The sequence below is a fragment of the Natrix helvetica genome, assembly GCF_964273705.1.
Source record: "Natrix helvetica genome assembly, chromosome: 1".
NCBI lineage: Eukaryota > Metazoa > Chordata > Lepidosauria > Squamata > Natricidae > Natrix > Natrix helvetica.
In genome coordinates, this window is record NC_138548.1 from 178,730,527 (window position 1) to 178,758,285 (window position 27,759).

At 40.4% G+C, this 27,759-nt stretch overlaps 1 protein-coding gene across 10 annotated transcripts in view; it reads right to left on the reverse strand.

Moving 5' to 3' along the window:
• HECW2 (HECT, C2 and WW domain containing E3 ubiquitin protein ligase 2) overlaps positions 1–27,759 on the reverse strand; it is a 170,709-nt gene that overhangs the window by 35,675 nt on the left and 107,275 nt on the right. For all 10 annotated transcript variants that reach the window (XM_081944322.1, XM_081944321.1, XM_081944324.1 and 7 more), the window contains 8 exons: positions 27,228–27,323; positions 26,019–26,169; positions 23,846–23,949; positions 22,715–22,839; positions 21,506–21,691; positions 12,497–12,631; positions 5,936–6,038; positions 1,140–1,236 (listed from right to left, as the gene is read on the reverse strand). In XM_081944322.1, the coding sequence (XP_081800448.1) occupies positions 1,140–1,236; positions 5,936–6,038; positions 12,497–12,631; positions 21,506–21,691; positions 22,715–22,839; positions 23,846–23,949; positions 26,019–26,169; positions 27,228–27,323 (997 nt within the window). The remainder of the gene's footprint in view (positions 1–1,139; positions 1,237–5,935; positions 6,039–12,496; positions 12,632–21,505; positions 21,692–22,714; positions 22,840–23,845; positions 23,950–26,018; positions 26,170–27,227; positions 27,324–27,759) is intronic.

Here is a 27,759-nt window from a genome sequence, read left to right on the forward strand (position 1 = left end):
AGGAGACCACAGGAGGAGGCAGGAAGCCAGGCAAAGAGCCATGCTGTAGTACACACACTTCCCCCCAGCCTCTTTCTTTTGGAAGGCTCGGCTTGGCTCCCCTCCGGCTTCTCTGCCTCTCCTCTCACCCCAGCCTGCCAGCAGGAGGTGGTGGGTGGGCTTTATTGTGTTCCAGGCATTTCCCACCCAGACAGCAGGCTGCATTTGCAATGGTGGAGGTGTTTGGGAAAGGCAGCAGGGGAATGGGGGGGATGGCAGAGGAGCTGCTTTCAAGCCACTGGAAAAGATATCCAATCCAACTTTTGTGTGTGGGGGGGTTTGTTTGAGAGTGAGTGAGAGAGGGAAGGAGTAGGAGAGATAGTCCAATCCAACTTCTGTGTGTGTGTGTGTGTGTGTGTGTGTGTGTGTGTGTGTGTGTGTGTTGAGAGAGGGGGAGGAAGGGAGAGAGGGAGGAAGGAGGGGAGGGAGGGGAAGGAGAAGAAAAAGAAAAAGAAAGAAGGAGCAAAGGAGAAAAACAAATGCTGTCGCTTTAAATTGGAACTGAGCATGCCTGGCTGTGGAATTCTGGGAGTTGAAGTCCACAAGTCTAAAAATATTTGAAACCCAGCACTGTGTCAGTGCCTCACCAGTCATAAACCTCACCGCACATCACTGGAACTAGGGCACAAAGATATATTCTGCAAAATCATATTAGTGATTCCGGTTTCTGTGTCTACTAAATAGCAGTAGTTTTCATCTGTAAAAGTAACTACCTTCAGATGTATCCTTTTGGATGTTTTACCTAGTCCAAGAGCAGTGGCACTTCTTTAAGTAAAGAAAATACAGATACAAACTCTATTAATCAATTATAACAAAACCAGAAGATTTTTGTATAAAGTATAACAAATGTATGATTTCAAAGCATTTGTGGAATAGACAATTCCTGAAGTAGGCTCTACTTAACAAATACATACTACATACGTTTGTTACTTGTGAGAGTCCCACTGGAATCTTCATTATTTACGAATTCTTATAGGTTTTTGGATTTTTTCTCTAAACTGCACTGATTTTTTAAAGGAGAATGTGAACTTGTTATATTTTGCTTATGCCTTAAAATCAAAACATCTCAGGTAAGAAAAAAATGGCATTATTCTGCTCACCTGAGTGAATGATTTCTTGTGAGATCTGGCTGTCGCTCTTGGAGAATTTCAAAGATATTGGGTTGCCGCAGAAATGCAACTATCTTGTCATTGTAAGCTGAAAATTCAATAAAGAGTACATGATGAAAACCTCTGCTTAAAAATAATAGTCATTTTTCTTCAGAAAACATACCAGTAGGTACAAGTTTTACCCTTTAGAAATTAATGTTTTTCCAGAAGAAGGGATCTTTATTAAGGATGAAAAGAGACATTCAAACCAGAGGTGGGTTGCTCCCAGTTTGGCCCGGATTGGGCGAACCAGTAGTGGTGGTGGCAGGAAGCTCCGCCCACCTGCCCGAATGCTCCTGCGCATGGGCAGAAGTGTCATGCATGCAAGCACATGCAAACCAGCAGACTGGGATTTGAAACCCACCTCTGATTCAAAAGGTATATAGCTATTTATTTGGTGCCTATCAAAACTTGTTAAGCTAGTGTGTTTTTTCTTGGGCTTGTACACCTGTTATGCTGCAGTGATACTGCAAACCACTGGAGATCCCGATCCTATCCTAGATGCCCGCTAGGTCTTCACACTTATCCTGTTTCTATCCTGTTTGGGGGAGCCACCACCCATTACAAGGTGCCTTATATGGCACTTATTTCTTTAATCCAGTATGAAGGAAAGAATAGTCCTTCACAGCCTGAGCTGCCTTTCTGGCAATTAAAAAATCAAAATGAAAAAATTGAAATAATTTTGACAGTGTCATCACCTGCCAAATAATATAAAAGCATAGCATTGCTATAATGTTTAGCCCTCCTTCAATTCCTTGGGAGATAAATTAATCTCAGAGGAGCTAAAGAAAATCAAACTCTGTTATTAAAAAAGAAGCAGACTTGCCCAGATCACAGTAATATAAGATCTTATGAATTAATTTAAAAAGAAAAATGAAGACAATATAATACATGAGCATGGAATCCAGTACCTAGTTTTATGCCAGGATTTAGTTTAAAGATCTGTAACAAGTACTGGTCATTTCTCAAAAAGAAGAACTTGGGTTTGTTGTGGTTGTTGTCATTGTCGTTGTTAATTTTATCTGGAATATATTTTAATATAACTTAAAAACATTATTCAGTGTCCTACAAACTGGAATGACAAAGAACAGATTATGACATTTTTTGTGTGACAAAATTTAACCACTTGTAGGGTGCCATTGTATTCTTTATAAAACTTGTCTTCTCAAAACTAAATATAACCAATTCCCTGAATTTGACTCACAGTAGAATTAGTTTCCATCTGTCTCATTATTTTCATTGCCAGCCAAATTAAAACAGCATTCCGATTTGCCCAAGTCCAATCAATGTAGAATCAATTGGGTCTACATACTTATGCACTTGATTTGATTTCTTTTTCCTAAGTGAAGAGTTTATATTTGCGTTTCTTAGATTATATTATTATTTTTCAGACATTTTGTTAATCCCATCAATATATTTCTGAAATTTAAATCTTCTAGGATAGTAGCTATTCAAGTACAGCTAGTCCTTGCTTAATGTCACTAATTGGGACCAATAATACAGTCATTGAGAAAAGAAGACATTTAGTGAAGCATCACATGCTTAGTTACAGTGGTTCTGGCAATCCCAGTTGTGGCAAATCACCCATGGTCATTAAGCAAGTCATCACATGATCACAGCTTGTGACCACCCATTCTCTTCCCCTCATTATTAAAGCCAATAATAAAAAAAATATTGTGAATTAGATTACAAGTTCTAAATGTTATTCTGATGAAAAGGCACGGTCCTTGAATTTTAAACAGAGTCGCCTATTGCAAGTATTACCATACGCAGCACTGAAGAAATGGGCAGCAACAGAAGTTTAAATCAGTAGTGATTGTCAAAAAACCAGTGCTGCTGAACAAACATCTAGCCATTCCATCAGATTAATTAGCTGTGGGTGTCTTCCCACAAAATGTGACAGCTGCTGAACTCAATGAATTAACTTCTGTACTTTAAAACCATGAATCACCAGTCCTGAAGCCAATAGATTTTGTCATGTGTAAGGAACCATCAAATATACAAACAGTTGCCAAAGTAACTTAGCTCATTGAAAACAAATTTGATAGTTAAATAAATGATACTGTATGAAAAATAAGAAACCTATTTTAAGTAGTTTTTTTCGAATAAAACATATATAATGACATATTTATAAAGTTTCCATTATTACTGCAAAATTCTCTAATTTAGCAATATAGATAAATTAAAGTAATATTGAGCAATGAAACATATACATCTGTTAATTAACACATCAAGCAAATATCAATCACTATTTGTAATTTTTAAAAAAACATTCATACTTTAAAGCAAGGGACACCCTCTACACTCACTGGAATGAAGAGGTAGATACAAAACTTTGTGAAAACCATGGTATCTATTCCAAAAATTCTGTTACTGAAATCAGTTATCTACGGAGATGCTGAGTTGTCCCCCACCAGATGTCGTCAAGGAAATTGGATAGCCTTTGCTGGAGATGCTTTAATTTGGATTACAGTACTGCTACACTAAGAAGAGAACTGTACCCTTCTAGGATTCCTTGGAGCAGCCCCAATACTCTAAAACTGTGTGATTCATCGCTTCAGTGGGATTTGCTTTGCTTTGCTTTTTTGTCCCTTCAAGTTATTGCTGACTCCAGGCAACTACCTGGATTAATCCCGGCTGTCTTCTTAACAAAGTGGCTTGCCATTGCCTGCTTCCCAGGGTTGAGATAGAGTGACTGGCCCAAGGTTACCTAGCTGGCTTTGTGCTTCAGGCAAAACTAAAACCCACACTCTTCCAGTTTCTAGCCTGTGGTGCTTTAACCACTACACCAACTGGCTCTCCTTTACAGTGGGTATTGTGGCATACAAATAATGATCCGTTGCTGCTAGGATGGGACAACTCTGAACAGAAATAAGAATCACCAGTAATAACTGCTTGCTAAATTATTGTCAAAAGCACTGACTTCTTTTCCTGTTCCCCTTTCTCCATGATATTGTAAAAAGGCACAATGACATAATCACAGTATGAACTTCCCTATCAACACAAGCAAAACCCAATGAAGTTGTATAGCGGTAGAGAAACTTATAGCTCAGATATGTAAAGCCAGTGTCCTGCCTTGCTAAATATTACGTATAAGAGAAGAGTACATTTACTTCCTTTTAAATTAGACACAATATACACACTATCAGTCTCTGGACTCAGCAGAAAAACATCTCAGGGAAATATTTTGCTCAAGTTTACTAAATCCATATTTGTATCTGCTTACACCTTAGAGCAAGGCTGTCAAACTGGCATAAACATCACATGCAGGCCATGCCCACCGAAGCTTCGCAAAGGCATAAACGTCACAATATGTCACAATCTGGCCCGTGACGCAATTGAGTTTGACACCCGTGCCTTAGAGGATGCATTTCTAGATATTCAACTACAGGTAGTCCTTGACTTACAACCACAATTGAGCCCAAAATTTATGTTGCTAAGTGAGACACTGGTTAAGTGAGTTTTGCTTCATTTTATGACACAGTTGTTGTCGATCGTTGCAGTTGTTAAGTTAGTCACGTGGCTGTTAAGTGAATCTGGCTTCCCCACTGACTTTGCTGATCAGAAAGTCACCAAAGGTGATCATATGATCCGGGGACACTGCAATCATCATAAATATGAATCATTTGCCAACTGTCTGAATTTTGATCACATGGCCATGGGGATGCTACAACGGTCATAAGTGTGAAAAACAGTCATAAGTCACTTTTTTTCAGTGATGTAACTTTGAACAGTAACTAAATAAGCTGTTATAAGTTGAGGACTACCTGTAAATGGTTCAAAGGGATTCAAAATAAAAGTCTAAACTGTTTTTCATATTCAATGTATTTAAATAACCAGCTTCCTGTTTTATCAAGCAACTGCATCCTGAGTTGCCTACTTATAGAATTGATCAAAATACCTGATTTAAAAAAAATAGGGTACTCACAAGGTTTTTTTTTATTGTGAAAAATAAGTGTGTTCACATCAGAGTCTTATTTCGTTTTTTTAATCCATGCATTAAAAATAATTATGAAAGATCTTTCCCCTTTCAGAAATCTCTTCTCCATTGTATGGCTCCAAATTATCACCTTGATTAACCAAACCTCCCTATCTTTGTCTAAGGACTTCTATACAGAGTTTAAGAAGTGGAAATGTTAGTTATCTCATTTTAAAATGTCCAACTAACGGAAAAAACTGGTTTGTGTTTGGATGTCCTGCAAAATGCTGGATATCTGGCAACTGGGAAGCATATGGGATAGGGTTTGTTTGGCAAACTAAGAAGTAATAATGGGGAAACAGGCCAATAAAATGCTTCAGTTATGTCATCAGCAAGAGACTCCTAAGTTTCAGTTTTATTACAAGAATAAACTTTTTAGAGTTATTATTCACATTATGACATTTGATAGCTAGGATTCCCCCTAGGCAAACATGAACCTGGAAATATTTCACCCGAAGTCTTAAAACACTGTTACCTTCCCACCAAAGGTGGTTCGTATTTTTTTCCGAACTGCTAGGTTGGCAGAAGCTGGGATAGGTAACAGGAGCTTACTCCATTATGCAGCACTAGGGATTCAAACCGCTGAACTGCCGACCTTTCTGATCGGCAATCTCAGCGTCTTAGGCACTGAGCCCTTTTTATTGTTAGGAAGCATCTAAATTTTTCTTTTTGAGCAATACAAGAGTACTTGTAGAAACAACCTTATGCTTTGACACAATAACATAAAAAGCAAAGATGGCATTTCAAGAGGCTCCAAATGAAGACATACCCACTGGCACCATGTCCTGGTATTGAGCCCTGCTGACTGCACTGAATGTACTTGATGGCCTTGGCAAAACTGGAGGTCCTGAATGGCGTGAGTCTTCTCCCACCTGAAAAATAAAACAAAAAGATATTTTAATGTACAGAAGTCCTTCTTACCATCCTATACATTTTATATACTATTTATTTGAGAATTTTTGCCCTGTCCTTCCTTAAAATCTTACTGAGCATAGAAACTTTTATTTTCTAAGCAAAGTGAATGTTTGACAAAAGAAAAGGTTTTATTAGATGGCAGAAAATTAAAAAGGAATCCCAATGATTTCTGTGAAGAAATCATTACTCAATCGGAGAAGATCTCTCTTTGCTCAGCTGAATTTCCACCATATCTAGAACAGAAACCCGAACCTTTCCCCCCCTGTTTTTCCCAAGCTGATAATACAGACTTTCATGTAAACTAGGAGGCACTGGATAAAATTCAGATAGTTTTCAGACAAACAACCAGAGAAAAATAGATGTACAAATCAGACAAAATATGTAAATCTGCAGTCTTAATATTTCTATTCTGAAGAATAATGTGGCTTTTCCATGTTATAATGCTACTAATTATCAATTTCTTTTAATGTTTTTAACTGTATGTGTAACTGTAAACTGCCCAGGTAAGATGGACAGGCAATAAAATTTAAAAATGAATAAAAAAATAAAAATTATCTTACGTTACTGATGAGTTCATTCAATGAATACAAATCAGGAAGCATATTTTAAATTTTCCAAAAGATTTAGATTTCCCATGATATAATGATAGCAAGAAGAAGAATTGTATTTTTAAATATATTATGTAAACAAAATCCTTATGAAATCCTAGCAATTGTAGGAGCGTCTACAGGAGCTGAATGGGGAGATAAAGGTAAAGGAATCCCTGTGGATTTACTCCACTAATCATTGCTGAATATAGGGCAGCGGTCTCCAACTTTTCCAGATTTGCCGAGGGGGGGAGAGGGGATGGTTCCACATGAACAGCAGGCAAGCACACTTGTGCAACTCTATTTGCGCAAGTGGCAGGCACAAATGGAGCTGTGCATGGGAATGTGTGTTTGCCCACCACTTCCACTGCCAAGTTCTCAACAGGCTGGGGCCTGGTTGTGGGCCCCATCCTGGGGGTTGGGGACCCTGCTATAGGGGGAAGTGTTCATCTCTATTTCTAGATTATTGAGCCAGCACTGTCGAAAGACATTTCTATAGTCATGTAGCCTCCACTATGTCACAGAATGTTGTTACACTCCCGCCAAGGTGACACCTATATATCTAGTTGCATCTGCATGCTTCTGAACTGCTGGATTGGCAGGAGAACAGAAGCTCTCGGTCACACACAGCTTGGGTCTCGAGCCTGGGCTGTCAGCTTTCCAGCCGACAAGCCCAGCATCTTAACCGCTGAGGCACTACTGCTGGATGGGAAGAAGTCCTTTAAAATATTCCAGCATCTAAAGCTTCTAAAAGCACGAGTGTGAGTTTTCTTTGAGATGCAAATATAAAGCAATGAAAGAGAAAAGGACTAAGGCATGGAGGGAAAGATTTGGAATTCCCTTTCAGACTGTCCAAGAGTTCAAAGATTGTTAATTTCCTGTGAGTAATATTGGATAAAATTAGACTGAAGGTTACTGTATTATTCTATGTGCTAAATCTCATGTAGCTGGTATGTAATCTCATATTTCGTCCCTGTGAAAATATGAAATACTTAAAGGCTCTTAACCTGCCTTTAAGTAAGGAGATAAATTCATCACTGCTGTGATTGAAGGTTTGGGATGTTTTAATGAAACATCACAATGTTTCATTGCAGATAACACAACCTACGAAATGCAGAAGGAATTGCCAATAGTTCACGAGTATAAATTTCACTAAATGTAGTGAAGGTTAATGGTTAATGTAACAAAAGTATTAGGATGCACATAGAAAGCCTAAGCCAATCATCTACGCACGTCACTTCCCTTTGCAGCAACAACCCAAAATTTCCCCTTGTTGAACACAAGCTTAACTTCTGCAATTTCCTGGCTCCAGTTAGTCGGTCTCTTTGCTGGAGGATCTGCAGTTGTGTGTGTGTGTGTGTGTTTTTTTTTACCACATTACTATTTGTTTTCTATGCTGACAGCACTCACTTTTCTCTCAGCGTGAGAATCGCAAATGCCAGCAATGCTTTGCCAAACAGATAGTATAGCTATTAAATTTTGCTTCTCCGCATTAGATCTACTTTTATTTATTTTATAATTGACTGAAGAACTATTCTAAATTCCCCATTTTTCAGTGGGAACCTCTTTTTCCTGGAAATGGAAAAGAACAGCTCCTTCTGAAGTTGATGCCCAGAAGTTGAAATCGAAGTACTGTTCACTCCAATTCCTTGATTTTTTTCACTATTGCTGAAAAATAAATCCAACTGCAGGCTTTGTTACCAAGAATTCTTATAAAGAAAGGAAAAACTTATGGTTGAATGTAATGGTTAATAGCAACACTGCATAAACAGTTTCCACTTGTGCAATGGATTTTTCCTTCCATATCTGCACGTGAACTTCTCTTTTATCTTTCAGTGCCCTACAGCTGCCTTTATTTCCATAAAATCTGTCTCAATGCAAGAAATTTCAGAGATATAAAGAAGCAGATGAATCAATTTCTTCAATTGCTGTTGATATATTAGAATAGAATAGAATAGAATAGAATAGAATAGAATAGAATAGAATAGAATAGAATAGAATAGAATAGAATAGAATAGAATAGAATAGAATAGAATAGAATAGAATAGAATAGAATAGAATAGAAGAGTTGGAAGGTACTTTGGAGGTGTTCTAGCCCAACCCCCTGCTTAGGCAGGAAACCCTAGGCCACTTCAGACAAATGGTTATCCAACATCTTCTAAAAAACTTCCAGTGTTGGAGCATTCACAACTTCTGGAGGCAAGTTGTTCCACTGATTAATTGTTCCAACTGTCAGGAAATTTCTCCTTAGTTCTAAGTTGCTTCTCTTCTTGATTAGTTTCCACCCATTGCTTCTCGTCCTACCCTCAGGTGCCTTGGAGAATAGTTTGACTCCTTCTTCTTTGTGGCAACCCCTGAGATATTGGAACACTGCTATCATGTCTCCCCTAGTCCTTCTTTTCATTAAACTAGACATATCCAGTTCCTGCAACCGTTCTTCATATGTTTTAGCCTCCAGTCCCCTAATCATCTTTGTTGCTCTTCTCTGCACTCTTTCTAGAGTCTCCACATCTTTTTTTACATCATGGTGACCAAAACTGAATGCAGTATTAGCAAAATGGGGCATACCATACTTCATTAAAGGAAGGAGAAGTGGTCATTGTCATTATACTTTGTTTATAAGGGAAACACAATGCAAATATAATTAGTCTTGAGAGACCATTCTGGGAGGAGTTTGACTCTGTTGCCCCCGAGGATTTGGACAGGTTGCGTGGACGGCTGCGACCCACCACATGTTTAATGGACCCGTGCCCCTCCTGGCTGGTACTGGCAGCCTGAGAGGTGACACGAGGCTGGCTCCTGGGCCTGGTGAACGCTTCATTGGGTGAGGGATACTTACCAACCGCCTTGAAAGAGGCGGTGGTGAGACCCTTGCTCAAGAGACCTTCGCTCGACCCAATGGAGCTAGCTAATTACCGTCCAGTCTCCAACCTCCCTTTTTTGGCGAAGGTTGTTGAGAATGTGGTGGCGCAGCAATTTCCACGACACCTAGACGAATCCAACTATCTAGACCCACGCCAGTCCGGCTTCCAACCCGGGCACAGCACTGAGACAGCCTTGGTCGCGTTGGTCGATGATCTCTGGAGGGCCAGAGATAGGGGTTGTTCCTCTATCCTGGTCCTATTAGACCTCTCGGCGGCTTTTGATACCATCGACCATGGTATCCTATTGCGCCGGTTGGAGGGGATGGGAGTCGGAGGCACCGTTTTGCGGTGGTTCGGCTCCTACCTCTCCGACCGGAAGCAATGTGTGTTGACAGGGGGGCAGAGGTCGTCCCTGAGGCCACTCACTTGTGGGGTGCCACAGGGGTCGGTCCTCTCGCCTCTCCTGTTCAACGCATATGTGAAGCCGCTGGGTGAGATCATCCGTGGTTTTGGGGTTGAGTACCATCTTTACGCTGATGATGCTCAGCTGTACATTTCAACCCCAAACCACCCCAACGAGGCTGTCGAAGTGATGTCCCGGTGTTTGGAAGCCGTCGGGGTCTGGATGGGGGACAACAGACTCAAACTCAACCCCTCCAAGACCGAGTGGCTGTGGGTACTGGCACCTCGGTTCAGCCAGCTGACTCCATCGCTGGCCATAGGGGGCGAACAACTGTCCCCCGTGGAGCGGGCGCGCAACTTGGGCGTCCTCCTCGATGCCCGGCTGTCAATGGAGGACCATGTGGCAGCCGTGGCAAGGGGGGCGTTCCACCAGGTCCGCCTGGTGCGCCAATTGCGCCCCCTACTGGACCGGAGTGCCCTGCGCACGGTCACTCATGCGCTGGTGACGTCTCGCCTGGACTACTGCAATGCCCTCTACATGGGGCTTCCCTTGGGACGCATCCGGAGACTGCAGCTAGTTCAGAACGCAGCCGCGCGGGTTATTATGGGAAGTACACGTTACTCCCACGTAACACCTCTCCTGCGCGAGCTGCACTGGCTACCTGTGGCCTTTCGGGTGCGTTTCAAGGTATTGATCACCATCTTTAAAGCGCTCCATGGCATAGGACCTAGTTATCTGCAGGATCGCATCCTACCACACACGTCCCTGCGACCTATCCGCTCACACAGGGAGGGGCTCCTCCTGGTGCCGTCTGCTAGGCAATGCCAGCGGGCGACGCCTAGGAGTAGATCCTTCTCTGTGATGGGCCCAACCCTCTGGAATGACCTCCCCCAGACATTCGAACTACCACCGACCTCCGTTCCTTCCGGCAAAAGTTAAAGACTCACCTATTTCAATCAGCTGGCCTGGCACTTTCTTAGTTTTACCTCCCGGGGATTTATTTTATTTTAATTGGGTTTGGGGTTTTAATTGTGATGTTTTTAGGATTAGAATATATTTATTTCTTAGTACAGCCTATCTCCCCCTCCAAATGTATCTTAAATGTATTTTATTATTATGACCGATTTTATTTGTATTGACTGTACACCGCCCCGAGTCCCTTTCTGGGAGAGGGGCGGTCTAAAAATCTAAGAAATAAAATAAAATAAATAATAAAGCTCGTAGATCACTGCTGACTTTTTGTTTAATGTTGTGTTTCTACATACATTTCTCTTTAAGCACAGCTATTGTTTCATGATTACTAGAAAGTCTTTAGCATTCTGAATTGCAATACATTAGGGCGGGGGGGGGGGGATTTGCATTCCAACCTGACAATTGGTAAGTCCAAACACATAGGTTTGCCCAGTAAATTAAATTCATGAAATATGATAATACAAATCACCAAGCTTAATTTGGTGGAGATTTTACCTTTTATTTAAGATTATTCTGTCTTTTGATATTGGAAGGATCAAATTTCTATGTATGCCTCTTTTCTACTATCAACTGTTTTACGGAAGTGCTCTACAAACAACCTACTGCTTATGTTGCTTTGAATATATTTGCAGGAAAGGGCCTCCTGGTGGTATAAAAGGAAAATGTCAAAGAGTTTTGTAAAAAATAATTGCAAAGTTCAAACTCCTTTGCCAACCTGGCACAACCTGAATTCAGCTGACTCAGGTCACAACCTGACACAACCTGCTATATACCCAGGAGCAATGGGAGCTCTTGTCTTCTTTATCTTCCATCATGTGCAATAGATAATAATTGCAATTCTGACATTTGTGTACTTTGTTCTAGTACCAGGCTTAGAATAGTTCATCGCTACACAGCTGATGACTTGGGAGTTAGTAGAAAATTGCCCAAGGAAGAATTGGGAGTGTTCAGAAGTCAAGACAATAAATAAAATACATTGTCAGCATCTCGGATGGTTTGAATACGCTTTGCCTCCAAAATGCTAGATTCAACCCACAGTATCTGTGGGTTGCAAAGAGACAACCAATCAATTGGAGATCAAAACCTGGTGTCTTCATACCAAGGTGTAATCAGTATTGATGGAGCAATGTCTCCATACACTATCCCTCAGATGTAATCATTCAGCTGATACTCTTACGGCTGTTGCCTTGTCTGACTGGCTTCCCTTCATTGAAGGGCAAATTGATAGATAGGAAAGCAAGGGGATGTGTGTACAGCAATTTAAAAATTGATGCAATAATATGTTTTCTTTGAGAACCAATGGTGTGTAGTGGCTCATAGCATTAAGTTAAATAGTGGAAATCCCAGGTTCAAACCCCAGTTCATTCCATAATCCGAACACTTTCACATGTTCATAATCCATACTTTATCACGGCAAATTCAAAAATCCCTTGTATGTGTTTCCTATAATAAGAGGACATTCATTCTATGAAAGGGGTGGGTACGTGAATGTATGCTTTTAACACAATGGAAAATGCCAATAATGAAAGACAGAAATAAATGGTGAAACATCTAATAAAACCAAAACACTTGGGCCAATTCAAGCTTACCTCACCAGCACTGTGACTGCGCTGCCTTGTTAAGTGCTGCCGGTGAACCAAAGCGCTAGTTGGTCTGCTGCTCTGCAAAGGAAGCCGTGGGTCAATGAACGTGGTGGTACGTGAATTGTGGTCAACAAAAAATGCCTAGCGAAAGAAAAAAAATAGCATTATTCACAATTCTTTGCTCGCTGTGGTATTTCAGGCTGCATAACATTCAGCGTTAAGTTTCAGTTAGATCACTGATTGCAGACACAGGAAATCACAGGTCTAATGAAAGCTAAGTTATGAACCAAACTATGACACAAAGATTTTTGTTATTTTTCTTAACGCATAATACATATGGTATAGACAGTTAGTGCTCTAGAAAACAGAGATTCTCCTTTCTCTTCTCATAGAAATTGAATAAATAAATAAATTCACTACATTCAAGACGCTGTACAATTAAAAGAAGACCTAACACTTGAAGATGGGTGGGAGGCAGAGGGAGAGAGAGGGAGAAAGAGATTTTTTTAAAAGCACTACATGTTGTAATGACAGGCTTCATTGTTAATGAATGATGGGGTAGCTATATCTCAGACTCACCATGCTATCCTCCTAGGCTGCCTAACTTTTTTTTAAAGGATTCTGTTAGATTAGGTAATGGACAGGCACATACAGGCTTAATGGTAACAACAGCTCTTTATTAAGTACAACAAGTGAGAACAATCCAACGAAGGTTGAGTCTGACAGCAGCCCTTTTATAGGGAGCTGTCAGACTCTTCGACCAATAGGATTAAACCTCTGTTCCCACCGGAACAGGGGACCTTGGTGGAAACCACTGTAGTTAGGACAAGTATCCAACAGATTCATTTGACAAATATAAACCAAAAGGAATCTGATGTGATATAAAGCATCCTCTAGAATCATATGGTGTTAGAGAAATGACATGAGTTTCCTGAGAAGTAGTTTGCTTCCTAAAGCATGAGCATTTTGTAACCAACAAAGATCATCATGGCAGCCATTTTGTGAGCCACTTATTACATACTCCCAAAATTCCCAACATGTCCCTGCTCACAAACAAGTTTCTTATTCTTTTATTAAAAATTAAAAAATTAAAAAACTATTAGAAAAATAATTTATAATACAATCTTCTTATATTCTCACTTTAATTCTTATACATAGTAAGATTACAACCATGAACAGAAGAATAAAAATACAAAGAAACCAATTAATTCCTATTGCATGTTTTACTATAGACTGAGTGATGTCTGGTATAACATAAGCAGGGCTACTCCAACTCTACCAACCTCTTTTATTAACAGGTTCCAAAGGCAGATTTTAAAAATACCATGTAAGGTCAATAACTTTAGAGTTTTCCTTCCCAATATGGTACTAAGGAGTTTTCGAGACACTTAGCCCTTGAGAAGCCTGTCCTTCATGACTTATCCAATTCTTTTTCAAAACCATCCAAGTTAGCCATTCTTTCATCTTATATAGATTGTGAATTTGTTGGGTGACAAGTTTCCTCCCATATTGTAGGATGACTCTCTATATTATCTACTGTGGTATTTAGAAGAGACAATATTCCATTAATCTATCTAGTTTTCTAACTATGATCAACTACTGATTCTTCTTCACTGTTTTTCCCTCCAATCATTTTTGCATCCTGAAAGACTGAAATATGGCTAGGCTCTACAAGCAATGTGTTATCTTCCTATAGCTAAAGACCAATCTATCTGTGTTTTTCAAGATACTTTAAATAAAAAGAACTTCCTTAACTTGTGTTTTTTAGTTTTTTTCTTGTCTATTTCCAAGATGCTAAATCCAATCATGATGATCGAGTCACAAAACAATAAACCTCATTAGATTTTCCCCACTATCCACTCTGCTCTGGAGATGCTCCAAAGCAGGGCTGTCAAACTCCCGTCATATGCTGGCCACACCCATGCCTGGTTTAGCAAAGGGGGAAAGTCCCGATACGTCACATGATGCCGCTGTGACGCTGCAAGTTTGACACCACTGCTCTAAAGCAATTTGGAAAAGAGGAATGTGTGAATAAATTCAATTTATTTTTGGTATAAGTATTATCTCGTATGAATTTTCGTCAAATGTGTACTATTTTATAACTATTAATCTACCTGCTTTAGCAAATTATCTGTCTTGCATACAGCCACAGATCTTCCTTGAAACTGTCAAAAAAAAATCCCATACATGCTGATGGGAGGGGACTAAAATATTTACACATCAAAGATAACACACATTTAAAGACAGCTTAATCAAAGACTTATCACCCAACTCAAGTATGAAGCTAACTACAGAGATTCCATAGTACAATAGCTTGTTAAATAAGCTGCTTCTGTAAATAAATAATTGTGAAATACCAGGTGTGCAGGACCAACAAATGTCTTTGTATCACAGCAAAATAAGTGAAACAAAACAACTATAGAATATAACAAAATACCACAACTATTTATATTGCTGTTCTTAACTACACTGTCTTTGCTGGAAACGCTATGGTAGCATAACACAAGTTGAAGAACAGATAAGCGTTACAAATTGACATAGGAATCTGTTTGAAAGTCAAACTTAGAAACACATTCTCCTTTATGGGTGCCTTTGAGTGAGTGATGACTCCTGGTGAGTGCCTGGATGTAATGGAATGTGTGGATGACCTTGGGAACCAGGGAAAGAGATGCTGCCTAGGTAACAATCAGACAAGAGAGGTAGGACGCTCCAGTGGCTTAACTGTCAAAGACACTTATGAAGGATCCACCCTAATGGATCAAACAGTTAAAATTGTCAGAAAGAACTTTGAATTTTCAAGCTTGCAAGCTTGATGTCACCTCTCCCAGATAAACTAGATAGGAATCATGATTAGACAAACTAATTCTATTTGATCATAAGGCTACATTAACACAATCTTGTAATTCTGAAAGTAGAAACTTCCTGCCACCACTTTTAACTACTGACACCAAACTGGCTGTCAGAAGCCACCCTAGTTCTCCATATTCTCCAAGCTTTAGTGAATTGTTTTAGCTGAAAGCTTGGGGGTTCTCTTCTTGTTCTTGTCGTCAACCCAATTAAGCTTGATATTTTAAACCATTCCAATCCTGTTCAGTTTTGTGTATTTCAAATATTCTGGCCTAACTGGTTTATGAACCTCTGCTTGGTATCTTTTCTATCTAAAATAAGGTAGCATGAGTGCAATCTCCCAAAGGCTAAAATCCTAATGAGATGAAGCCCAAATTAGACACATAATTTGAAAGCATAGTCATAATTTGAGAGCATGTTTGTCAGGTAGGGAAATAAATGGCTCCCAATAAATAGAGTTGCTTATGTAAAACACTGATTCTTTCACAGAAATGTAACAAACTATACAGCATTTATTTATATCATATATTTAAGCAAAATAGTAAAGGTGCTTATGGATTACACTAAATGAATATAATCATATTATGCATACGGGCTTGAGCAAGCAATAGCATTTTGTTATGTAATGAAATTCCTGTTTTGAAGCACTATTAGAGAAAAGAAATATCAATGGAGCTTCAAAGCTCTGTTCTAATCTGAACCAATATACTGAAACTGGGAACCAAGCTGAATACTACCAAGGAGAGCCCAAGTGAGAGCATATGGGCCTAATTTTAAAATTTCCACTGGCTACCAGAGAAAGGGTGTAGTTTGGATATTTATGGTAGCTGGGAAAACAAACAGGATATTTTGGTTTGGACAAACTACAAGTGTATCCAAGTTGGCTAACTGAAGCTCTGTTTCAAGTAAATTATAGGCACTATAGTAATATGCAGTGAAATTAAATTGATAATGAAAAGTATGTATTGTCAAGACGATGCTTTGTCCAGTCACAACATGCTTTGTCCAGTCACAACATACAAAAGAGTTGGAAAAGAAAAACGGAGGTTCCTGAATGATAATTAATGCTGGAGAAAACTGAAAATAGCTCAAAACAAATAATTGCAATGCTAAATGAAGTAAAACTGGATTGATTTGAAGCAGCTTTAGAAGTCATAGAGGCTATCCAATCCAACTATCAGTGCAATATCCGCTAGTGCATCAATGACAAATAACCATCCAGTCTCTGTTTTAAGACCTTTAATGAGAGAGAACCACATCATGTAGCAGACTTTTCCGCTGGCTGACAGCCTGTACAGTCCAGAAGCTCCTCCCAATGCCTAGCTTGAACTTTCTTCCCTGCAGTTTTATCCTGTTGCTTCTGATCCTATCTCTGGGGTAACAGAAAGTAGATCCACTCTTTCTTTTTTTCTGGCTAAACATAGCCAGAACCTTCAACTGTTCTTCATAGGACTTGATTTCCAGTATCTCTGTAGCCTTCTTCTCCAGTAGTTACTATTGTTATTTTTGAACTGTGGTACACAGAACTGGACTTAGTACTCCAAAAGGAGTCTGACCACGTCAGAGAGGAGCAATAATTATTTTTCATGACTTGGATTATATGCCCCTAACGCTCTCCAAGTAAACATTTGCTTTTTTAGCAACTGCATCACATAGCTGGCTCATGTTTAACTTGTGATTAGACCAAAACACCTTGATCCCTTTCCCATATGTTACTTGCAAGTCAGATCACACAAACCCATCCCATACTTGTGCCGTACAGTTCTCCTACTCACAGGCAGAATTATATATGCCTTCCTATTAAATTCAACCCTATTCATTTTGACCCACTGCTTCAGCCTTTTTAGATCTTTTTGAATCTTCTCTATTTCATCAAAATCATTAGCCAAACATCCCAGTTTTGTACTCTCTGCAGACTCTCTCAAACTCATCTATCTATATAATTGATAAAAAAAAGTTGAAAAGCAACTTTTACTGATAATGATCAATGATGGCAAAGCCATCATTGATGGAACTATGAATTCTGAATCAGACTAGCAGATTCTACTGGATAATGTCAAGGTATCTGATCATGAACTGAAGCTCAAGGGAAATTTGGGTTGTGCAGCAAGAAAATGACCCAAAACACATAAATTATATAACTAAGGAATGGCTAAAGCAGAAGAAAATTAAAGTTTTGGAATAGCTAAGTCAAAATCCTGACTTTAATCCTAGAGAAATGTTATAGAAGGACCTGAAGCAAAGTTCATGCAAGGAAGTCCACCCGCATCCCTGAGTTGAAGTTCTTATGTGGGAAAGATTGGGTTAACATTCCTCCAAGCTGATGTGTAGGACTGATCAAGAGTTATCATAAACATTTACTTCCAGTTATTGCTGCCGGTGTGTGTGTGCTCCAGCAAAGGTTGACATATCTTTGTCACACACCAATATGTAGTTCGGGATCATTTTTTCAATGAATAAATGAAAGACTATAATGTTTTTGAGTCATTTATTTATTTTTGATCTTTTCATCTAGTAAGATTTCGGTGGAGAACAATTTATGGAGAAATTTTGAAAATTCAAAAAGGTTCACAAACTTACAAGCATAACTACAGAAAGGGGAAAAAATCATGAAGCATTGCTCAAGATTTAACATACTTTTCTTACTTCCTGCCCCCGCTCTGGAATAGCATTCTCCTGAATGTAAGATCAACTTCAATTATTTTGTTCTTTCAAAAAGGCTTCAGGGTCTGATAAGTTCTCATGTCCCATGGAAGTGTTTTTACCTGTATTTGTATTGTTCCTTGGGGCTTGGCCTTTTTTCTTTATGGTAATTGTTAGATTGGGTAATGGATAGGCACACACATGCTAACGGTAACAACAGCTCTTTATTAAATGCAACAAGTGAAAACAATCTAGCGAAGGTTGAGTCTGACAGCAGCCCTATTATAGGGAGCTGTCAGACCCTTCGACCAATGACACTAAACCTCTGTTCCCCCCAGAACAGAGGACCTTGGTGGAAACCACTATAGTTGTAGCAAGTATCTAACACCCCTCCCCTCTTGGATGGAACAATCCTACTCGTTACGTAGTCACGCAGGTAGGTGGGCTTTTGAGTAGCTCTGCCAGACCTGCACAGTTCAGTCGAAGAGTGTTCTTTGGACAGGTCGGATGGACCTGTTTGCTCCACAGCTCCGCTTGGTGGAAGCTCATGGAACCTTTCACAGGCCACGGCTGGAGCTTCTAGAGCCGGTTCGCTTGGAGCTCGCTGCGGGCCTGCAACAAAACCAGATAGGTTCCCCGGTACCCCCGGGCTTGAGTTACCTGTGGAAGGAGTGAGTGTTTGCTCCATTTGGGTAGGGCTTTGGCTAACTCATGCAGGAGTTACCTCTGGTTGTCTAAGAGTGGAGGTGGAGAGGCGGCCACGGAGTTGGTCAACGTGCCTTCTCCAATTCCTACCATCCTCGAGCTCTACCAGATAAGAGCCTATCACTGTGGCAAGAATCCACAGAGTTCCCCCGGCGTAGTTGTGGGTGCATACCAAGTCCCCTATGGTAAAATTTCGAATCTTGCTTGTGGAGTCAGGGGGCAATGAGGCAGAATAGTTTGGGTGTAGCTGGTCTAAGTGGGACCTTAGCTGGCGACCCATGAGAAGCTCGGAGGGGCTTCTCCCTGTAGTGGCACTGGGTGTGAGGTGCTGAATTAGCAAATAGTGGTCAACCCGTATTTGCCAATCTCCCAGGCCCATCCTGGATAGGGCCTCTTTTGTAGATCTCACCATTCTCTCCACCTGACCATTGGAGGCCGGATGGAATGGCGCAACCAGGGCATGTCTGATTCCCTGAGCTGCTAGGAAGGTCTCAAATTGCATGGCCATGAATTGGGGCCCATTGTCAGAGACCAGGACATCAGGCAGACCGTGTGTAGAGAAAAGTCTCTGTAGTACCTTAATGACCGCTTCTGGGGCGGAGAGCAAAAGGTATTCTCCTGGGTTTTAGTCTTATGGGGGCTACGTTGGGGTCCAAATTAAAGGAGATTGGAGTCCCCACATACTTACCCAAACCGGTGCCGAAGACGTCCTCGAACTTCTTAAAGATGGTTTCGGCTCCTTTGTCTTTCAAGGCATTGATGCCGGTCATGTCAAGGCCCAGGGCTTCAAACCAATCGAGCCCCAGAAGGCTCTGCAGGTTGCCACTGACCACTGTCACTGGGAGTTGGCCACTGAAGCATTTGAATTTCACCCGGAAGGTGCCTTGGCCCACGATGGGGATCCGGTTCCCCTGGTAATCGCGAAGGCGAATGTCAGGGGTGATAGATGTTGTTCCTTCAAGCTAGGGATAGCCTGCTTGAGGGTAGACCACAGCATGATGGTCAGTGATAACCCGGTGTCGATCTCCATCTCGCATGGAGACTCCTCAGTGAGGACTGTGACCTTCAGCTTTTTTGGCCGCCTGGTGCGGACTTGGCCGATTGAGGTATGGTAGGTGACTCTAGTTTCACCCTCTGAGTGCCGTGGTGACTTCTGCCAGGTCCCTTGGTTGGGCCTCTGCTGGCGGTTTGGTATGCTTCTTGGCTGCCAGGTAGTAGCAGGGAGTTCGCTGTGGCGATGTGCCCCTTTCGCTCACAGAGCTGACAGGTAGTGTCGCGGAAACGGCAAGCCGATCTGGCATGGTCTCCTCCGTAGCTAGCTAAGGCAGGATACACAGTTTGAATTTGTGCGCTGGCTGGGTGCAGCTACTGCGCATGAGGCAGCTGTCATCTTCCTCGCCTTCTTAGCTCTCGGCCTCTGCAGCCTCATGATGTACACGTGTACTTTTCTGTGCATCTTGTGAAGCGCTTTGGCGCTGCAGAGTTTCAGTGGATTTCAGAGTTTCAGTGGACAGGGAGCTGTCAGACCCTTCGACCAATGAGATTAAACCTCTGTTCCCGCCGAAACAGAGGACCTTGGTGGAAACCACTATAGTTGTAGCAAGTATCTAACAGTAATGTTTTGTTATTTATATTATAGTTGATTACTGTTAGGCCCAGCCAACATTCAGTTGTTTATTTGCATACATCATATAGACGGAAATTTGCCAAACTAAACCTATACTACTCTAACCTAACATATATACCCTAAGAGATTCTAGGAAGTGAGAGTGGAAGTTCGTTCTCTAAGCTTGTGGGTTGGTTTCTGAATGTTTCATTACCAGGCTATCTTCAGTGGAGTGGGATGTCAGTGTCAGTGTTCTTCTGTTTATAATGGCTTCATGTGGTCAGTAGGTCTTGTGATGGTCAGGTTACGTCAGATAAGGGACCCCTCAAGTCAGGGAAGAACACTGACACTGATATCCCCTAAACTCTGCTGAAGATGTTACCTAGCCTAGTAACGAATTGTTTGGAAACCAACCCACAAGCTCAGAGAACAAACTTTCACTCTCATCCTACAGATATTCACCACTGTTACAATTCTAGGGAGTGGTTATCCTAAGTTTCTTCCTCTTTTCATGATCCAGCCCTGGACTATGCCATCTCTTGTTTCACCTCCCCCTTCCTTGGAATGTGCTCCCTCCTTCCTGGGAAACTGATGTTTCACTGTAGTCCATCACAGCAGACACATTCATAGACACATTCCATCAGAATTACTGCATTTAGGCTTGTAAATTAAAAGCTCTGAGTCACTAGGAGTGGAATGGGAAATAAACCTGGTAAATAAAATAAATAATATTATCATCTACTAACACATATACAAGGATTTTTATAGCTCATAAAATTAAATTTTAATCATTAAAATTTATAATTGTTCTTAAGGTCAAACTTAAATTAGAATAAAAATGATGTATAATGAGAAATTGAGTCAGGTTGAAAATGTAGACACGACATTGCCAGGAACCATTGTAACCTCTCTTTTGTAGAAATTAAGTACTCCATTTTGAATAAATGAATGGTCTGATTTCATAATTGCTATCATCAAGTATGAGTGTTTTTGTTGTTATTTAAAGTTATGTTTCCATTTTATTGCATTTGTTGTATATTTCATTGACTATGTCACTGTTTTTGTGCAGCACTTAAGAGACCTTCAGATGAATGCATTTTTAAATTTTTCATTTATAGTGTAATGAGTATGTGTGTATGCTTTGATTTTGTCAATATTTGGATTAAGACAAACCAATATGTTTATTTAAAAAATTGCCTCTTTATATCTATTACCTTGCCCTGATGATCGTGCTTCATTTCCCAGCCCCGTGGTAATTCTAGCTGTTTGTTGGCAAACATGTTCAAAAAGCCAACTAAATCCCGATTATGCTGGTAGCGCTCAAAATGATGGGTATCTCGTCGAACTTTGGTGATCATGTGCTTCAGACAAGTATTATTTGTAAACATTCTGTAGGCACTCTGGCGGAAGGAGAAGAAATCAAAAGTTATTTTCGGGTTCTCGGACTAACATTTTAAGGGCTTCATCACTTTTGAAAAATGTATACTACAAGCCAAGGGAATTTGCCGTCCCCTAACATAAACTCCAATTCCTTCAGAATTAACTGCTCACTGTATTCCTGGTGTTGTACAGTGTTAACACTAGGGTGAGAGAACCAGTTTTCAAGAGCTGAACTAAATGTTTGCATTGGTTAAATGCTTGACCAATGCAAAATTAAAAGCTGTAAGCTTCTCGCTTAGTCTGGATATAAAGGAAGTAATAAGATGATAAGAACGTGGAGAATATCCTTTCTTAATTTATGGTAAAAACAATTAACTGCTATGGATGTTTCTGAAGTTAAGCGTATCATGTTGTGCAAAACCATTTCATTTAGGCCTATACACTTTCCGCAAAAAACTAATTCTCTATTTCATTCCATTCCCCGCTCCCAATCCTGGAACAGTCAGTAACTCTTACAAATTAAAAAAGGTAAAAAGGCAAGAAAGAACAAGTATCAAGTCCCTAGAGGCATACCAAAGCCCAGAGTGTCACACTGAGTATTTCAGGTCTCATAACAGAATTACTATTCGTATTTCTCATACTACACTTTCAGACCATCAACAAACTATTGATAATTATTTCAGCTGCTTGCCAGAGCCACTCCGATCATTCTGTCAGGATGGTTCCCTAAGCAAAAGGTGGCCACAGAAAAAAGCCCTGATCCATATTCCTACAACTCTAATGTCATTTAATAGTGCAATCCACACATTTCAACAAACCATGGGATTTTATTTTGTAAACCATCCTGAGTGGCCTTTTACAGCTGTGCAATTTTTAAAATTAAACATATTTATGCTCACTCGTGCATGAGCGCGAGCGCACACATTTTACTGAAGGCCCAACTTGCCATTATTCTAGTATGAAAAAAATGTGGTACTAAAAATGCAAATATATCCGACTCCTCCCGGGTCTAGAACCAAGCTTGATTTGTGGGTGCTACTCACAGGGTTTGAATGCAGCACAGTGAAGAATTCTGGGCTGATGAGGAATTTTACTGGGGGTGACTGGAGCAGCAGAGTAAGCCTGGATCTGGAGGTAGAATGAGGCAGCGCATTGTCCCTTCGGTAATCTAATACAAAGATGTAGTAAGAGTCATTCAGTCGGACAAAGACTTCAATGCCATCAATAAGTAAAAACTTATCTATTTTTATCTTTATATGTGACATGGAATACTTATTTTTTCTTTAGTATTAAATACCACTATAAAATGGAGTCTTAAATACTTTTTAAAACAGATTAAGTGAAATAAATGAATAAAGAATACTGTTAGATCACTAAGGTGACTAAGGGGAAAAAATGACAGTCACAGTAGCGCTATAATTTGTTCACTTTCCTTCCTTCAAATCTCTACTTTTAACATCTGAGAGAGTTATGTCTAAATTATTGCTCATTATTTTTTTAATAATCCATCCATTGGTACCTTGCTGGAATGCTGCTGAGTTTAAATTTAAAATATCAGGAATTTAAGAGATAGTGAGAGAAAAGGAAATTGAATCCTGACCTTGGAAGAAACAAAAATATTTTCTATGGGAAAATATAAAAGAAGAAATTATACAAAACAAGAGTTTTTGCTTCTATTAGGAAGCCAATAAAAGCTATTGCAAAACTGATTTATTATTCAACCAGCAGCAGCTGACAACCAAAGGATAGATATTGGAAATCCCAAGAAATCTAAATATGACAATATATTCAGTAAACCAAAATTGTGTGACTACGGACCTACAAGCAGCATAATCCCACATGACCAGCTTCACTGAAGAAAGAATGAAATGCAGAGGCAATGTCCAAACAACTTGTACTCATCTTCCCACCCACACTGTGTTGTTTCCCCCACACTGCTTAGACAGTGCCCCAAAGAACAAAAATGGGCTCTCCTTGGCCAATAGAACCCATTGGGAAATACCATTCAGAATTTCACCTAGAAATAGGTGAAGGGGGGTGGGTGGGAATCCTCCAACTTATTTGTGTTAAAATTCATTTTTCAATGGCAACGTATTTTTGTCCTCAATATATAGTGGATCAATCTCAAATGAAACTGTTTGACAAGCAGTTTAAACTGAGGTTGTATTTCTTACCAGCAGGTGGGCTATGGAAGTCAGGATCTTCTGCAGCTCCATCAAGAGCAGTTGAGTGCTCCTCTGGCCTGTCGTTAGTCATTGTTCGGCGAATACTCTGATACCTAAAGTTCCAAGACTGACATTATATATACCACACAATACATACAATGAAGCGTTCTCTTGTAGTACACCTAAAAAGCTGTTTGCTTAATCAAAAGTTAAACCATAGCCACCTCAATGACATCTCGCTCTTCCTCATCTTAAACTATTTCAAGCACCGCATTATAAGACATTTATTAACTACAAACTTGTGTCCATGCTTCTTGTTTTTTTTTCTTTATCCTTCATAGTACATTTTCTGTTTGTTCCAAATTTCAGGTCAGACATTGCCTTGTTATTGATTTTTGTTCTGAGTAAAATGCTGCAAAAACATTATGATTGTATACCTAAAATCTGGGAGTTTGGGTTTGTTTGTTTCCACACAATAATCCCTCTCATAATTTTAGGTATGCTTTTCCAAACACTAGTATTTGGAAACAATAATGGAAAATAATATATCTAGCCAATCCTATAAGGAACATGGCTAATAGTTGTTACTGTTGACAGTCATTGTGAAAGTTGCAATTCTGAACCATGAGCAGTTATTTACTTTCCACACTTCCACTCTTATATGTGCCATGCATTGTTCCCCAATCTATACAACAGTGACGTGCAGTCAGGAGAGGCAGGGGAGGCAGAGCCTCACCGCTCTCATCATGAAAACAAAAAAAAATACTCCGGGAAGCTGTGAAAGTGGCTGGGAGAGGCGCGCGGCTTGGTTTAGCCTCCCTGGACATCTCAGCAGCAGCCCCAAGTGTGCCGATCTCGCCATTTTTTGCATCGGGCGAGCCCGGGATCCTTGCAAGGGGAATGGGACCACGTGTGCAGGCAGCTCCTCAAGGCCAGCCTCAGATCAGCGCAGCTGCGGTCCCCTTCATGTTGGCTTAGGAAGGAGGGGAATGGGACCACGTGTGCAGGGGAAGGGGATCACGGCTGTGCTAATCTGAGGCTGTGCGCTGCTGAGGAGCTGCCTGCACACGTAGTCCCATTCCCCTTGCAAGGATCCCGGGCTTGCCCGATGCAAAAAATGCCTAGGTAACATCATCAGTGCTAGAGGGGGGTGGGGGGAAGGAGGAGAAAGGAGAAGTTTCTCTTCTCAGAAATGTCTTCTCAGTGGAGCTGCAGCAGCCTGTCTGTCCCTTTCGGACATTTCTGAGAAGAGAAACTTCTCCTTTCTCCTCCTTCTCCCTGCCCATTCCCTTCTAGCACTGATGATGTTACCTAGGCATTTTTTGCATCGGGCGAGCCTGGGATCCTTGCAAGGGGAATGGGACCACGTGTGCAGGCGGCTCCTCAATGCCAGCCTCAGATCAGCGCAGCCGCGGTCCCCTTCATGTTGGCTTAGGAAGGAGGGGAATGGGACCACGTGTGCAGGGGAAGGGGATTGCGGCTGTGCTAATCTGAGGCTGTGCGCTGCTGAGGAGCCGCCTGCACACGTGGTCCCATTCCCCTTGCAAGAATCCCGGGCTCGCCCAATGCAAAAAATGCCTAGGTAACATCATCAGTGCTAGAAGGGGGGGGAAGGAGGAGAAAGGAGAAGTTTCTCTTCTCAGAAATGTTTTCTCAGTGGAGCTGCGGCAGCCTGTCTGTCCCTTTCTGACATTTCTGAGAAGAAAAACTTCTCCGTTTGGGCTGCGCCCCTGCGATCGGAGCAACCACGCGGTTTGATGACGTCACCAGCCTCACCAGTCATAAACCTCACCACACGTCACTGCTATACAGGTAGATTGTCCTTATGACTTTTAATTCAGCAACTATTTGAAATTCTGGAAACATTTCATCTTTATAGGTGCCAAACCATATTACAATAACTATTATAATAATTTTTCAATATTATATTTATTAAATTCTCCATCAGTCCCCCATTTTTGCACTCAACTGTGGCTGCACAGTTTTAATGCTTTTTTTCCCACAGAATGTGAAATAGTTTCTTAGCTAATATTGATATTTGGTATGATGCAAGCTATGAAGAATAAGATGAATATTTCTACATTTGTTTAATTCAAGGGAGTTGTGTAAATTCATAGTGATGACGTTTTGCACTTTATTTCATTTGTATTGCAGATAATACAAAAATTTGAAAATTTCTCACCGGCGATTCAATTGCTCCATCTGCTGTATGGAGTTGGAACGTTGAAGGATTTGCTGGGCTGGTGGACCTGTGGGCCTTTGCCACGTTGTGGTTCTATTAACATGGTCCACATAGAATATTCTCCCATGACTGTCAATACGTGCTTCCCAATCTAAGATAAGAAGATGTATCACAAAACATAAGGATTTTAACAACTTAAAGCAATGTTTTCTATTGGACAGTGAATATCTCACTTTATTTGTCTATCTATTCATTCAATTATTTTTAAGTACATACATTGACAGTTCAGCTTATCATGGCCATAGATATGTGCCATACTGTGACACATATAGAGAGTGGAGACAGAGCAACAAAATACAAAGTGAGAGGCACCCTTTTCAGTATTTTGGGTTTATAGAAGTCTTTAGTTATTTAATGTAGATATCTTGCACCTTAACACACAATTTAGGACTATTAATTGCAGAGGAGTTGCAAAATATATCTTGTATGTAGAATGTCCTGGCATCTTAGCTTGAAAGGAACCGCCTGAAAGTTGTCTGCCAGAATAGTTAACCATGACTTAGGCAGGGACCTAGTTTATGCCAGGTATATTTCTCTATACAGGTGATCCTCAGTTAATAACGAAACTTACATTGCAAAGCAATGCACTCATAAAGTGTGTTGTCATGTGACTTTAGTGCTTAGAAATGGCAGCTCTGATAATCCCCAGTTACAGTTGTTAAACAAGGGCCTCAAATGGCCGTGACTTCCAACTGACTTTTCCATTGACTTTGCTTGTGGAAGCCAGCAGAGAAAGTTGCAAATCACAATCATGTCATTGCAGGACATGATTGGAAATCCAGGCTGGTTGCTAAGTGCCTGGATTGCAATCATATGTCTGCAGGCAGCACTGCACTGTCTGGAAATTCTAGAGTGAACTTAACCACCATTCATTCAGCAGTGTCACAGATTCAAACAGTTGTTGAAAGAGTGGTCTTTAAATGAGGACCATCTATAATATAATTCCATTCCCAGTTAAAAGGACCTCACAGCAGCACCATCTCTAGGGAGAAAAAAAGAAAGAAGGTGAAGCACACAATCTATTTTTTTAAACAGGGATCCGATTACTGCTACTTCAAATTCTTCTGGGTGTGCTTGAAAAAATAAAAGTACACCTTCATGTAATCTGTATTCTCTATATTTTTAATTAAAACAGAAAAAGTTCCTCACTTGGTGGCAAAGCTTCATCCACTCTTTGATAACGACTAACATCCTGACGAACTGAGGGAAGAGTTCTCAGAGGCTGAGGACCATCAGGCTGAGAACCTAAAATCCAAAAGAAATACGGTGTAAACTTTCCATCAATACATGTACAATATTTACTATTTGTACACAGGATTCTGAGCAGCTTAAAAAGATGACAATAATAGAGTAATAATTTTAGAGAACACAAAAGCAGGAGGCATGTTGGAAGGAGGCAAAGAAAAATTAGTAAAGTGATTCAAATTTAGAAATGGTGTCCTACAATGTCCTAGCTCAGCCCCTGAGGAAACAACTTGATTTTTACAGCTCTTTTAATGGACAGGAGAGTGTGAACAAAGAAGATAAAGGAAAAGCAGCAATCAGTAGAAAGAAGAAGTCAAAAGAAGTCAGAGAATGCACTGGTAACTCTTGTGATAATCTTTCTGTAATTTAGCACCCAAGGAGGATTTTACGAATGCGTCCCTGAATAGAAACAACTTAAATCCTATGTCTTATTGTT